This window comes from Sceloporus undulatus, chromosome 5 (assembly GCF_019175285.1).
Source record: "Sceloporus undulatus isolate JIND9_A2432 ecotype Alabama chromosome 5, SceUnd_v1.1, whole genome shotgun sequence".
Classification (NCBI taxonomy): Eukaryota; Metazoa; Chordata; class Lepidosauria; order Squamata; family Phrynosomatidae; genus Sceloporus; species Sceloporus undulatus.
The window spans coordinates 5,537,923-5,551,964 of NC_056526.1; the positions used below are offsets into that span (position 1 = coordinate 5,537,923).

The 14,042-nt window shown below is 40.3% G+C and overlaps 1 protein-coding gene across 1 annotated transcript in view; it reads right to left on the minus strand.

The window, feature by feature from the left end:
- The window catches only part of EXOC4 (exocyst complex component 4), a 496,793-nt gene that overhangs the window by 375,593 nt on the left and 107,158 nt on the right, over positions 1-14,042 (minus strand). The window contains exon 7 of the mRNA XM_042470033.1: positions 4,171-4,348. Within this exon, the coding sequence (XP_042325967.1) occupies positions 4,171-4,348 (178 nt within the window). The remainder of the gene's footprint in view (positions 1-4,170; positions 4,349-14,042) is intronic.

Consider the following 14,042-nt stretch of genomic DNA (forward strand, 5'->3'; position numbering starts at 1 on the left):
ATGAAAGCTCATGCTACCAGCTTCTTTCTTTCCGTTAGTCTCAAAGGTGCTACAAGATCCTTTTGCATAGAGGTAGGGAAAGTACAACCTGTAAGCAGCATGCTGTCCCATGGGGTAGGTTTTGTGGTTTCAGGGCTCACTACACAAAAATATTTTGCACCCAAATGCTCCCAGGAGTGTGGAAAGCAATTGTGACATGTACTCTCCCTCAGCTCAGGGGAGAGGACTGTATTCCCTATAGGAAATGACCTGGAAGGTTTTTTTTGGGGGGGGGGGGCAGTCAAAGACAAAAATAATTTTCAAAAAAATAAAGCAGTGGTGGTATGGTGGTCAAAGATTCCTTGGGAAAGCCAATGTACTAACAGTTGCCCAACCCTGACCTTGGTTGGTCTCTTTCTCCATCTCCATCTCAATATATGTCTCTCTCTTGATCTAATATTCTTTTTCCCCTTTAGCTGTTAGCTCTTCAGTTAAACCCTTCCCCATTTATCTGGTTTAAAGATTTTCTAATGTTCCTTCACTATTCAAATTCCCCACCCATTTTTTAAAATTCAATAAATAGTTGCAAAAATACATTGGGTATTAATAGGTCGAGAGATTTCACTTGCAACATGCCATCTCTACGCTGAAGGAACACATCCACGAGGTAAAGCACACAGCATACCGTGTAGGCGTGATTACACTAATCTTGACAATTGCTTCTTCACCCATTTTCTGCCCACTACTTCCATCTGCTCACAAATGCATCAACACATCAATGTTTGGGAAAGATTCAGACACCCACAAAACCAATCCCACCTGTCAGAATCATGTTTTATAGTGCTCTCTTTTCAAAAGTGTTAAGGTAACCCTCAAATTATGAGTGCTCAAGATGCAGCCGCTGACAATTCAGCAATGTAATGTAATTTTTAAAAACAGTCATTCAGTTAGCTCCTAGAAATGGCAAGGTACTGCAAGGGCATCTCTGGCCTGAGCATACTCTATGGGCAGCTATCACAGCCAACATTTAGTAGCTGAACACTCAGCGTTCTTAAGTCTGAACAATTAGCAAATAATTTCGAGGACCTGAAAACATGGTGAATTGAGCAATCAGCTACTGGGCAAATATTGTCAATCCATATTCATTACTGAAAACATTGCTACTGTCCAGATATTTTGGACTTCAACTCTCCAAATGCTGGATCATTGGCCATGCTTGTTAATGTATTGAAGGTGAAAATGTTCAGATGTGGCAATGGTTGCAGAAGCCTAAATTGGTTACAGCTGGAGTCCAGAGCAGCAGCCGGATGCTCAAGGTCAACTGAGCAGGACTAAATGTAAATATGCTATGTCTTCAGTCTGAAGAGGGATTGGTGTCTATGGTGCAACTTGTATAGGAAGAGGCTGGGCTTAGTGGTCGCCTCATGGTAATTCTGTATATAAGCAAAAACACTGTGCTGTGGGATTGTGGGAGATTGAGATAGTGTGGTGTGTCGGTTGGTAAGAGATTTTGTATAGTGGCGATTAGCTCATGTTATCTGAAACAAAGCAATAAAGCCCTCTTAGGAGTGAACTGCTGGAGAGTGATTCTTTGATCTAGCAGCTGTTTCTCCAGGCATTCTTCCAAGCAAGCCAAAAGCTTGTGTTTGGAGCTTCGCTCTGTTCCTGTGTTGGAGACATAGCCAACATCTTCATCCATCAGCCACCGGACTGGAACCACTGGCAAGATTCATCACACAAATATCAATAATCCTGACTTAGGCTTCTGAGGGTAGGTAGACCAAAATATTTACAGAATCCAAAATGGAGGACCATTATTCTAAACCACTCTTAGAATCCATATTTTCCACTGTCTTCAAAAGGTTTTCTGCCACATCTCAGGGAAGCTCACTTTCCCAGTGGAAAATACTCTGGTCATGGTTACTTTGGCGGTTCCAGCTCTTACCAGCTATGACAACAGCTTGAAAAGTTTGAGTCATGTTTCCTCCAGAACCTGTGTGCTATTGCTGCTATTGTTTGTACAAGAATGAAGGCTGCTATTCCTAGAATAATGTAAGCAAAGAATAAGTCCCTTAATCTAAATGGGTCCAACCTAACACTGTCCCTGACGTGCACTTTTTCTGCTGGGAAAAGCTTTGCCACTGGATTTGGCTCAAGTTAGTCCACAGTAGCTCAAGTTAAAAATTAAAAACATGTGGTATACAGGAGCCAACTCACAATATCCAACTCCCTGAGCTCCCATTATCAAACCCACTTCATCTTTTGAGGGCTATTGACCAGCTGTTCACAAAAGGAGCATGAACAATGACACCAATATGGGATAAGACCCACTGAGACAAGCTGGGTTTTTTTTTTATCCCTTTGTCATCCTGGATTGTCTATGCAATGATATTTAGAAAGAAACTAGCCAAGAGCATAATACAACAACTCCATATGAAACACGGTGCGAAAGAGCCAAGATCAATTCTCTGCTGGAAATCCCAGCATGAAACTATCCAGCAGCTAAAACTAAGGCATGATGATGGGCAGAGACAGGCGTTTTAAAGCAGAAGCAGTTTTGCAAATGACAAGGTGGTCCCAACTTTAAGTACAGGCTGGCCAGAAAGCTGCTGATGCAGCAAGGGAATATGCTGAGGGTGTTAAAAGACGCAGGACCTTGGTAAGCTTTAAACAAAACCCCTACATATTCTAAACAACGTTTCTGAAAGGCACACAAAAGCCTTCGTGTTCAGAATGCCAACCCTTACAGCACTGTGAAGGACAGCTTTGTACACTGAGACTCAGGCAAACCTGGAAGCAAATTTACAGCTGCTCTTTTGTGCCTATTATACCACGTTTATGGAACATAAATCATGCCACATGAGGCAACAAAGAGCATTATCCAAACACCTCATCAAAAGATGGCACTGAAGACTCATTTGACTCTTAGCAAACAAAGGCTTCAGCTCCTATTGGGTCACCTATTGGGTCACTCTACAGATGGCTGACCCAATGGGATGGGCATGATGTGAAGCCCAGAAGGCTGTACCATGCAATATTTGAATTTTGACTTTTCCAATGGTCATTAGTGCACCATAACACCTATCATCTTTGCTGAATGAAAATAATGATATGTGACTCCCAGTCACCATTCAGGTTCTAAGACCCCCAAAATGGGGGCAGGGTGTTGTGTCAGTAGGAATTTCCAGGGCTGAATGTGGACTGTGCAGTTCCCACTCCTGCTGTAGATCAAATGTGGCTCCATGCTGGGGTTTAGCGTAGTATTTAGGAGGATTACAATAGAGGGGTCATTTGACTGTCTTGTTTTCTCGTGCTTTGTTAACTTAACCTAACATAGGCCTGTGTCCTAAGAACTGGTAATGATCAGCAGCTTGCAATGACATGTTTTGATAGTGGCTAGAAAGATAAATAATTATCATAATCTGAAAATGTTACAGTTTATGAAAAATATGAAAATGTCCTACAGTCTAAGAAGATAATCTGAATTGTCTCTAAAAATATTCTAATTTAAACATTCCCAGTCAGCAATGTGCATCACAATGACCTGTTCTGAATATATCTGGGGTCCTTCTTTGTGTTCTTTCTATACTACATTTTGAGTGAAGGCAGAGTAATCTTACTTTTCAGTCTTCCCATGAGAGTAACATTAGACAGGTTCACTAGGTTTCTCAGTACAGTAGCTTCACTACATATGTACTGCGACATACTGCCACATCATAAATTTCTATAGTCAAAATCTAATTGTTACTCAACTCAGGAATACCCACTGATTCAAAGGAACTGACATAAATGATGACTTCTGAAGTTTCAATTGAATCAACAGTAGTTGAAACAAAAAGTGGATTGAGGCCCTTTTCAACAAATAGGACAGGCAGAGAAATTCATCAATTGCACCTCGTCACTGCGTAAGTGTTCCTAAATGTTTCAGTATGTGAGAAATCACCATCCAAATTCTATTTTTCACAGTATAACATACATCTTGAGCCAGCACTAGCTGGACATTTTTATGTCAATGGCACCTTGGATAGTTCCTTTAAACTTTGGTCTTTTCACCACTGGTTTGACTTCTTAATCTAACACCTAATCAAGTCCTGCTGCTCTAACTTGAAAGTCATTGCCTAAAATGTAAAAGAGATCCCAGACTTCCAAACCCTGTGCTTTTAGATGTGTGCACTTGTCTGTGCTGCTTACCTGCAAGACATCCTGGATCTTTACCCATACATCCGCCATATCATATAACTTGATATCGCCATCATATTGACTGGAAGGAGAAGCCACGGTCTGCTGAAGATGCCCCAGGACAACAGCATGAGCAGCAGCAACAGCATTGAATTTGTCAAAGAGAAGTTCCAGAAGTTCCAGAAGTAACCTAAAAACAATTTTGAGGAACCAAAAACAAGTCCATCACTTAACACTGTATGCATTCTGAACGTACAAATTTAACAGACCATTTCATAACCTCACGATTAGTACAAATGACAAGGGGCCAGATGAGTCAGAAGAGGGGAAAGTCATGTGGACAGAGAAATTCAGTGGCACAATTCTCTTTTGGTTTGCTATGCAATGCTCCAACACATGCACTCTATAATAGTGAAGCCCTTCGTATTGTATGCTACCAACTACATCACAGAGCCTGCCAACTCATGACTGAGTTATTTTTATGAGGCAAAATAAACACAACTCCTGAACCTCTGACTGAAGAACATGCATGAACACACACACACACTCACACTCCCTAATACAGAAGTTGCCCACCTGTAAGCAAAGATCTCCAAAGAACAAATTACAATGAGTTCCTCTGAACAAACCACCATCCTCCATCTAAACATTTGCCAACAGGAACTAATCTGGAAAAAAACTTGAGGTTCTGTGTACTACTAAAGTGTTCAGCATCTGTTCTTACATGGAATTTATAGACTTCTAGAAATGTTGAATCTGCTCTTCTTTCCCTTTTTCTACCCTATCCCTTGTATCTAGAAATTTTGGGAGCAACTGAACAATTTAAACAAAGGAAATATTTAATCAGATCTAAAGTTACTTTGCTGATTTGAGAATACAGCATGCTTTATTTGTTTACTTATGTATTTGATTTGGATCCCACTTTTCTTTCAAAAATGAGAGACAAGGTAGCTCATAACAGAATTAAAAAAGAGATACAAAAGAAAAGAAATCAAAGTAAATTAAAATATTAATCTACAATGAAATTACTATTAAAACCCAGTCAAATTAAAAGTAATTTTAAAAGTGTATATATACAACAGACTGTTTCCCCATTAAAAGCTACATCCTAGGCAGCTGGTCTGTTACCAAAAACCTACTTCAGTAAAAGGGTCTTTGCATGTTGGAGAAAGGAGAACATGGGAAGAAGCAGTCTATTCTTGCTTAGAAGGGATTTTTAGAGTCTGGGAGCAGTCACAGAGAAAGTCACCAAACATGCTTCTTGAAGGTAGTCTGACCAACAGAAGTATTTCTCCTGAAATTCTTAAAGCCCACGCAGAAAGGTAATAATGGGAAAATACACTCCTTCAGAGGGTCTGGACACCAGCCATACAAATCCCTGCTACTCAACATGGCTGTCCATGCACCATTGTCAGCCCATGAAAAATCAGCTGCCAGTCTGTGGAAGTTTCCAAGGATAGAAAATAAACGAACAAGCAAGCAAGCAAATGGTTATAGCCAATGGACACAAATACTGTATGGTACTGGTCCTTGGAACATTAGGGGGGAAAACTGCTGGCATAAACATTCCCAGTCAGCAATGTGCATCACAAATAGCATAAAGAGGATTTGTGAATATCACATTGTGAATCATCTGAAACATAAAATTGTTCTCTTTGGTATGTTTATGAAGAGTTAAAAATAGGAAGGCCCCAGATGTCATAAAACAATTGCAAACATTTATTGTTCTATTGGAGGTATTCAAGCATACTTTAAAACACTGAATTAAGGCTAAAGCTCTCAGCCTGACTAGTGCATGTGTGAATCCTATGTAGATGCAAGATATAAATTAATATGTTAACACTACTAGTTTGAAAAATTGGGTGAGTTGATAACAGAAAATATCTACTGTAAGTTGGAGTGGGTAATCCTCTACATATTGGCTAGTTTGTCCAGAAATAGAAGACACAATACAAAATCCTAGAAGGCTTGTTTATCAGATGAAACTTGAGTGTAACACACCACAGTCACGTTTTTCCTTTGCCATCCCAAATGTATAGTGGGCAAGAAAAAACTTGAATTCTGTGATGGCTAATTTTCTTCCATAAATTATTTTGCTTAAGGTAAACATTACTATTGATGCTTGGCATAGCATTCCATGTGTTGAAGATTTGGAAAATACCCTATTTTAGAGTAACAAATTCCAAATTTGCAATAAACTGTTGCATGCTTTCAGTCTAACAGATTTCAACATTAAGGACTATCAACAAATTAGTTAAATGTTTTCATAAGAATCATGAACTCTTCGGAAATGAATCATCATCATACACAACTTTAGTCATATTAAATCTATACTATGACAAATACATCAACAATATTTGCCCTTCAACACAGTATAATTTCAAACTCTTTTAAACATTCAGTTAACTTTCTGGAAAATCATCTTCTTTTCTCTGTCTTTTTTTTAAATTATTATTTCCATGGCCTTCTGAGAACTAAAGGTTGGTAGCTGTTGTTATTATTGTTATTATTATTATTGTTATTAACCTTTATTTATAAAGCGCTGTACATACAATCTTTTTAATTGGACGGTTCCCTGCCCTCAGGCTTACAATCTAAAAAGACACGACATAAAGGAGAAGGGAAAGGTGGTGGGGAAGGGGCCTCTCTAGTAGGATAATACATATAAAATACATAGCAATACAGGAAGTGATTCAATAAAACAGACAACAAAAGAACATCAAATAGCAAGCGACAATTATGCAATGCCTGGGAACGCTTCTCTGAACAGGATGGTCTTCAGCTCCGTTTTGAAGCTGGTTAAAGAAGAGATGGCTCTTGTTTGCGGGGGAAGAAGGTTCCAGGAGTGAGGGGCAGCGAGTGAAAAGGAGCAAATCCGAGATGGGGCAGAGGAAATCCTGGGCTGAGACAGCAGACCTTGACTACCAGAACGGAGGGCCCTAGTGGGAAGGTGAGGGGAAATAAGGTCTGATAAGTAAGGAGGGGCCAGCCCATGGAGGGCTTTAAACGTGGACAGCAGGAACTTATACTGAATGCGGAAAGGGAGGGGGTGAGAAAGGAAGCCCAGCCAGGGGACGTTACAGTAATCGAGTTGTGAGACCACTAGGGCATGGACCAGGATCTTGGCAGTAGAAGCAGAGAGATACGGTCGGATTTTGGCAATGTTGTATAAAAAGAATCTACAAGCCTTGGCTGTGGTCTGGATCTGAGGGATACACGACAGAGACAGTGTGCCTTCAAGTAATCTTCAACTTTTGGAGACCCTAAGGCAATCAGAAGGTTTTCTTGGCAAAATTTGTTCAGAGGAGATTTCCCCTTGCTTTCTTCTCAGGCTGAGAATGTAAGACTTTACAAAAGTCACCCACAGAGTTTCCAAAGCTGAGCAGTAATTTGAAACCTGGCCTCCCAAATCTTAGTCCAATACTCAAACCACAACACTTCATTACCTTTTCTAAAGTCTGCACATATTCAAGTAAGTTTCCTTGCTCTCTCACAAGTTTAGGTATTTCCAAGCCCAGATCACTTTCTTTCACATTTCGGAGTAAGTGTTGTGCATGTGTGATAATGGGGCTTCTCCCATTATCTGGTCTCCACATCTTAGGGGATAGTCCAGCCCTCCAAGAAACAAAGGATTAAGGATGTGATGAGGTTAAGTTACATTCATTTGGGCCAATATCCCTGATGAGTCATCAATATCATGAGAGACAACTAACCAGATGAGGACCAGTTCCAAAGGTTTCCAGATGTTCCCCATCAGAGGTTATAAAAGCCTCAGGAGAGAGTCTAAAAAGAAGAACAAAAGGATGCTTGGGGGCACCTCAGGAAAGCTGGTTGAAACTAGACAAAAGCATCTAACCCAATGAACATACAAGAATCATGATTTCAACTATCTATGAGTAGAATAGGAGAATGCATTAGCCAGTTGTGCCAGAGACTGTTGATTATTCTTACTGACTTGACTGGAGACAATCCAGACTAATCTGTAATTTGTAACTTTCCTAAATTTGCCTAAAGGGAAGGTGCCCTTCATGAAGAAAGACAAATGCTAATACTTTTGCTAATGTAAATTTCTTGCTTAGAATAAATGCCTTCCTTTTCAAAGTACTTCTTTCACACACACACTCCTTTCACATGCCTTTTGCTTGGCTTCATCTTCTCACCAGGGTTTGTGGGGGGAAGCAAAGTATCTGCAGCATCACAGGGGGAAACTAAAGTGCAGAAGAATCCCAGAAACATGTCACTGCATTGCTGTACAAGGAGAATTCAAATCAATCGGTGGTAGCAGTTAGATAGGTGCTCTCTGAAGGTCCCATTCTGCTCAGCAGAAGCAGGAAGAGGGGATCTCAGAGGGATCACAACATGTAACAGATCCTTGCCTAAAACCAAAAACTGTTGTACATGATTATTGGAAAAACTGTTTCTCAGAGCAGCTATGACGTTATTTTAAAAGCCTGTTGCAAGGAACATTTGAAATGCTGCACTGGAGGAAAATTCAGCAGATAGCACGGACCACCAAAAACACAAATACAATTGGCTCTCCATATTCACAGATTTATTATCCATGGATTTATCCATCTGTGGGTTGAAAATATTCCAAAAGGCATAAATTTCAAAAAGTAGACCTTGATTTTGTTATTTTATATAAGGGACACCCTTTCACTATGTCACTGTATTTAATGGGATTTGAGCATTCATGGATTTTAGTATCCACAAGGGGCCATGGAACCAAATCCCAGTGGATAGCAAAGGCCAACTGTAAGAGGGTCTGAAAATAAATCAGGCCCCAACTCTCCCTAGAAGCCAAGTTGACTACACTGAGATTATCATACTTTGGACACATTATGAGACAACATGAATTGTTGGGAAAGATGATAAAGAGAAGGTTAAGAGGTGATATGATAGCCCTGTCTAAATATTTAAAGGGATGTCATAGTGAGGAGGGAGCTAACTTGTTTTCTGCTGCTCCAGAGACTAGGACCCAGAGCAAAGGATGCAAGCTACAGGAAAAGAGATTCCATCTCAACATTAGTAAGAACTTTGTGACAGTAAGGGCTGTTTGATAGTGGAACACACTCCCTCAGAGAGTGGTGGAGTCTCCTTCCCCAGAAGTCTTTAAACAGAGGCTAGATGGTCATCTATCGGGGATGCTTTGACTGAGAGTTCCTGCATGGCAGAATGGGGTTGGACTGGATGGCCCTTGTGGTGGCTTCCAACTCTATGATTCTATGACTCTATAATGCTTAGTAAAGTCCAAGACAGTAGGAAAAGAGGAAGACTGCATTACAGTTGGATGATTTAATAATGGATACAATGGCTCTGAGTTTGCAAAACCCAAGAACAGGAATGTTCATGACCACGGCTCATGGAGGTCTTTCATTTACAGGCTCACCATTAGACAAACTGACATCTAACAACAACAGTAACAACAGCAAAACATTTCACTCGTTCTAAGAGCTAAAGTAGGTCATCAAAGTTGTTCTAGTCTGTCCCAGCCCAGGATTTCCTCTGCCCCATCTCGGATTCGCCCCTTTTCACTCACTGCCCCTCACTCCTGGAACCTTCTTCCCCCGCAAACAAGAGCCATCACTTCTTTAACCAGCTTCAAAACAGACTTGAAGACCATCCTCTTCAGAGAAGCCTTCCCAGGCATTGCTTAATTGTCACTTGCTATTTGATGTTCTTTTGTTGTCTGTTTTATTGAATCATTTCCTGTATTGCTATGTATTTTATATGTATTATCCTACTAGAGAGGCCCCTTCCCCACCACCACTCCCTTCTCCTTCTGTGTCATGTCTTTTTAGATTGTAAGCCTGAGGGCAGGGAACCTTCCAATTAAAAAGATTGTATGTACAGCGCTGTGTAAATTTACAGCGCTTTATAAATAAAGGTTAATAATAATAATAATTCTAATGTCCATATATAGGTTTTCTTTTATCATTTATGTTTAAATATGGGTTTGTATTTTTATTATGTCATGTGTGCAGTTACACCTCTGTTTTCCAAATGCTGTACACAAGTTTATACTCCACAGAACATTAAAATAAACTGAAAGCAATATTGAACTTTCTTCGCTTTTCCTTGTGTTTTTCCACTGCTTTATTGGAAAAAGGATTCCACATTTTGTTATCTCTAGCTGTGCACACACCTGATACAGTAACTGTTGTGGATTGGATTTATTAAGAGTCAACATTGAGAGGATATAATGTTATTTCAACAGAACTGCAGAATATTTCTTTGTATTCTAATATTGTATATTTTGAGCAATTTTTGGAGAAGGGGCTTAAAGCCACATGCAGAAAACCAGAAACCTGAAATCTCAAGGCTCATCAACTATTCCAATTATCAAGATTTTACTATTATACATCAGATGTTTATTGCTATATTCTCATCAAAATGTCTTTCTAATTAGGTGTCCCTATGCCTTTTTAACAGCCCAATTATTGTAATTAACGTATCATGGCAAAACCTATAACTATTTTGTGGCCAGGCACCCACTTGCCACATTGGAAATTTAACATTACTTAGAAACTAGAACATTTCCAATGTCTAATGCTGTTTACTTAGTTAAGCAGGCAAATGGAAACTTACAAAAACAGTTTTGGCATCAATGGAATTGCAATGGAGTGGCAGATAACAACTTTACTTTAACATTATATGGCTAATTATGCATTAATAACATAAGCTAGTTTGAGTACTTGCAGACATGATTTGATTTTTAGGGAACTGCCCTAGACAGTGTAAGAAACAAAATATCCAGCAACTCATTGAATAGGGTCAATATTTTTAGGCTGCATCAATAAAAGGATATTGTCTAGATCAAGGGAATTAATAGTTCCACTCTATTCTGCTTTGTTTAGGCCTCACCTGCAATACTGTATCCAGTTTTCAGCACCACAATTCAAAAAGGATGTGGAGAAACTGGAGCCATGTGTCCAGAGGAGGGCGACCAAAATGGTGAAGGGTCTGGAAACCATGCCCTATGACAGTGATGGTGAACCTTTTAGAGCCCAAGTGCCCAAACTGCAACCCAAAACGCACTTATTAATTGCAAAGTGCCATGTCCCTCTGGCTTTCTATTAACAAACTCTGGCAAACTCTGTGCTGGGGAAACGGCACATGTGCCCACAGAAAGGGCTCTGAGTGCCACCTCTGGCACACGTGCCATAGGTTCACCATCACTGCCCTATGAGGAACAACTTAGGGAGCTGGGGATGTTTAGCCTGGAAAAAAGAAGGTTAAGGGGTCATATGACAGCCCTGTTTAAATATTTGAAGGGATGTCATATTGAGGAGGGAGCTAGCGTGTTTTCTGCTGCTCCAGAGACTAGGACCCAGAGCAATGGATGCAAAGCTGAAGGAAAAGAGATTCCACCTCAACATTAGGAAGATCTTCCTGACAGTAAGGGCTATTCGACAGTGGAACACACTCCCTCAGAGTGTAAGGAATCTCCTTCTTTGGAGGTCTTTGGCCATCTGTCAGAGATACTTTGACTATGACTTCCTGCATGGCAGGGGGTTGGACTGGATGGCCCTTGTGGTCTCTTCCAACTTTATGATTCTATTATTCTCTTCTATAGGGTTTCAGAATTCAAACATATTATGAACATCCATCATCATGCCTTGGTGAGGGTTTCTGTGGAATACATATTGAGAGTTGCTACAGCAAAAAAGGGAAGTTGCAAGTGCTTAGAATCTTATAATCATGGAGTTGGAAGAGACCTCAGGGGCTGTCCAGTTCAACAATATTCTGCCATGCAGAAAGACACAGTCAAAGTACTCTCGACAGATGGCAATCCAGCCTCTGCTTAAAAACCTCCAAAGAAGGATATTCACTTGTCTCCAAGGCAGTGTCTTCCAATGTCACACAGCTCTTATGGTCAGGATGTTTTTCCTAATGTTTAGTTGGAATCTCTCTTCTTGTAAGCTTGAATCCATTGCTCCGTGTTCCAGTCTCTGAAGCAGCAGAAAACAAGCGTGCTCCATCCTCAATATGACCTCCCTTCCAATATTTAAACAGGGCTATCATGTCACCTCTTAACCTTCTCTTCTCCAAGCTAAATACACCTAGCTCCCTAAGTCTCTCCTCACAGGGCAAAGGTGCATCAGAACCACTTTATTAGCAGGAACATTATCTGCACAGCAGTTCTGTACTACCTGTGCCCATCCTCTTCCACAAATTTTGTGTACTTACTTATCTTTTTTGTGCCTTTGGCCAGGTTAATTCCAAAGGTCAATTAAATCTGCTCTTTTAGTTTATTTCCAGCCTTCAGTGGGACCTGTAGGATTTAAATCCCCTTTTATAACCTGTAAATATGTTTAAATTGATTACAGATTCTGTGAGACTTAAAGGTTAAGGCTGACAGTTATATACTATAGAGATGCTGGAGGCCTACCTACTAGGGCCTATTTTTGTACTACTGTTGGGAGAGCAGAGGTCTTGAGCATGCTAAAGCTGAGCACAGCTTAGGAAGTGAAATAAGGTGCACAGTAACTAGGGCCCAAATACAGTATATAAGCAAGGCATCTACGGTTTCACCTCAGATTCCAACATCGTAGGACATGTGGTATACATACTTTAAGGTGAAAGAGATACTGGCTTGGCAAGATCAAACTAAGTAAAAACAAGTATCCACAAGAAAAAAGGCCACTTTACCAGGAACAGATGGGCAAAACAACAATCAGACTTTAGCATAATTTAATGTCATCATAATTCCATTTGGATGGGGAACTCAGAACTGTTAAAAAACATCATTTGAGAAGCACAGAATATTATCTCTATGACTATAGCTTGACTGCTGATATTTGAATGAAGTCATCAGCAGTGATTCATACATGCTGCCATAGTCATTTGCAACATTTTCTAAATCAGACCAGGAGACCACCCAATGTTAACAATGAAATGCAGCTTTACTTCTGTAACTGTTCTATCATTCCTTTGGTATTACAGTACCATGAAGGTTTAGGATCTGGATGTCTCTCACTCTCGCTCTTTCCAGTTTAAATGAATACATTTAAATTAAATTGGGTATGTTATGACTTTGGATGCTCAGATAGATGCAGATGCCAAAGTGATCAAAGGTATGTGCACAACATTTGCTGGCCATTACAAATATTCCTGCACTGTGGTGTCACATTGGTCCTTTATTACGTGAATTCTTCTAGATCATGGCCACATAGTCCGAAAAACCCACAAAAAACTATGTCCTTTATTACCTTTGCAAGTATATCAACTATCCATGTTTAACACTCCATGGGTGCCACCAGCTTAGCTGTCCTAAGGCCAAAACATGTTGTTAGAGAAGGAAGCATAAACTACACCATTTTCTGTTTGGGAGTAACAAGAACCCTCTGACTTTACTGTTGATATTTGCCAGTGATTCCAGTCCGGTGGCAAATAGATGAAGTCGGCTATCTCTCCAACACAGGAACAGAGCGAAGCTCCAAACACAAGCTTTTGGCTTGCTTGGAAGAATGCCTGGAGAAACAGCTGCTAGATCAAAGAATCACTCTCCAGCAGTTCACTCCTAAGAGGGCTTTATTGCTTTGTTTCAAATAACACGAGCTAATCGCCACTATACAAAATCTCTTACCAACCGACACACCACACTATCTCAATCTCCCACAATCCCACAGCACAGCGTTTTTGGTTATATACAGAATTACCATGAGGCGACCACTAAGCCCAGCCTCTTCCTATACAAGTTGCACCATAGACACCAATCCCTCTTCAGACTGAAGACATAGCATATTTACATTTAGTCCTGCTCAGTTGACCTTGAGCATCCGGCTGCTGCTCTGGACTCCAGCTGTAGCCAATTTAGGCTTCTGCAACCATTGCCACATCTGAACATTTTCACCTTCAATACATTAACATTTACAGGTGAT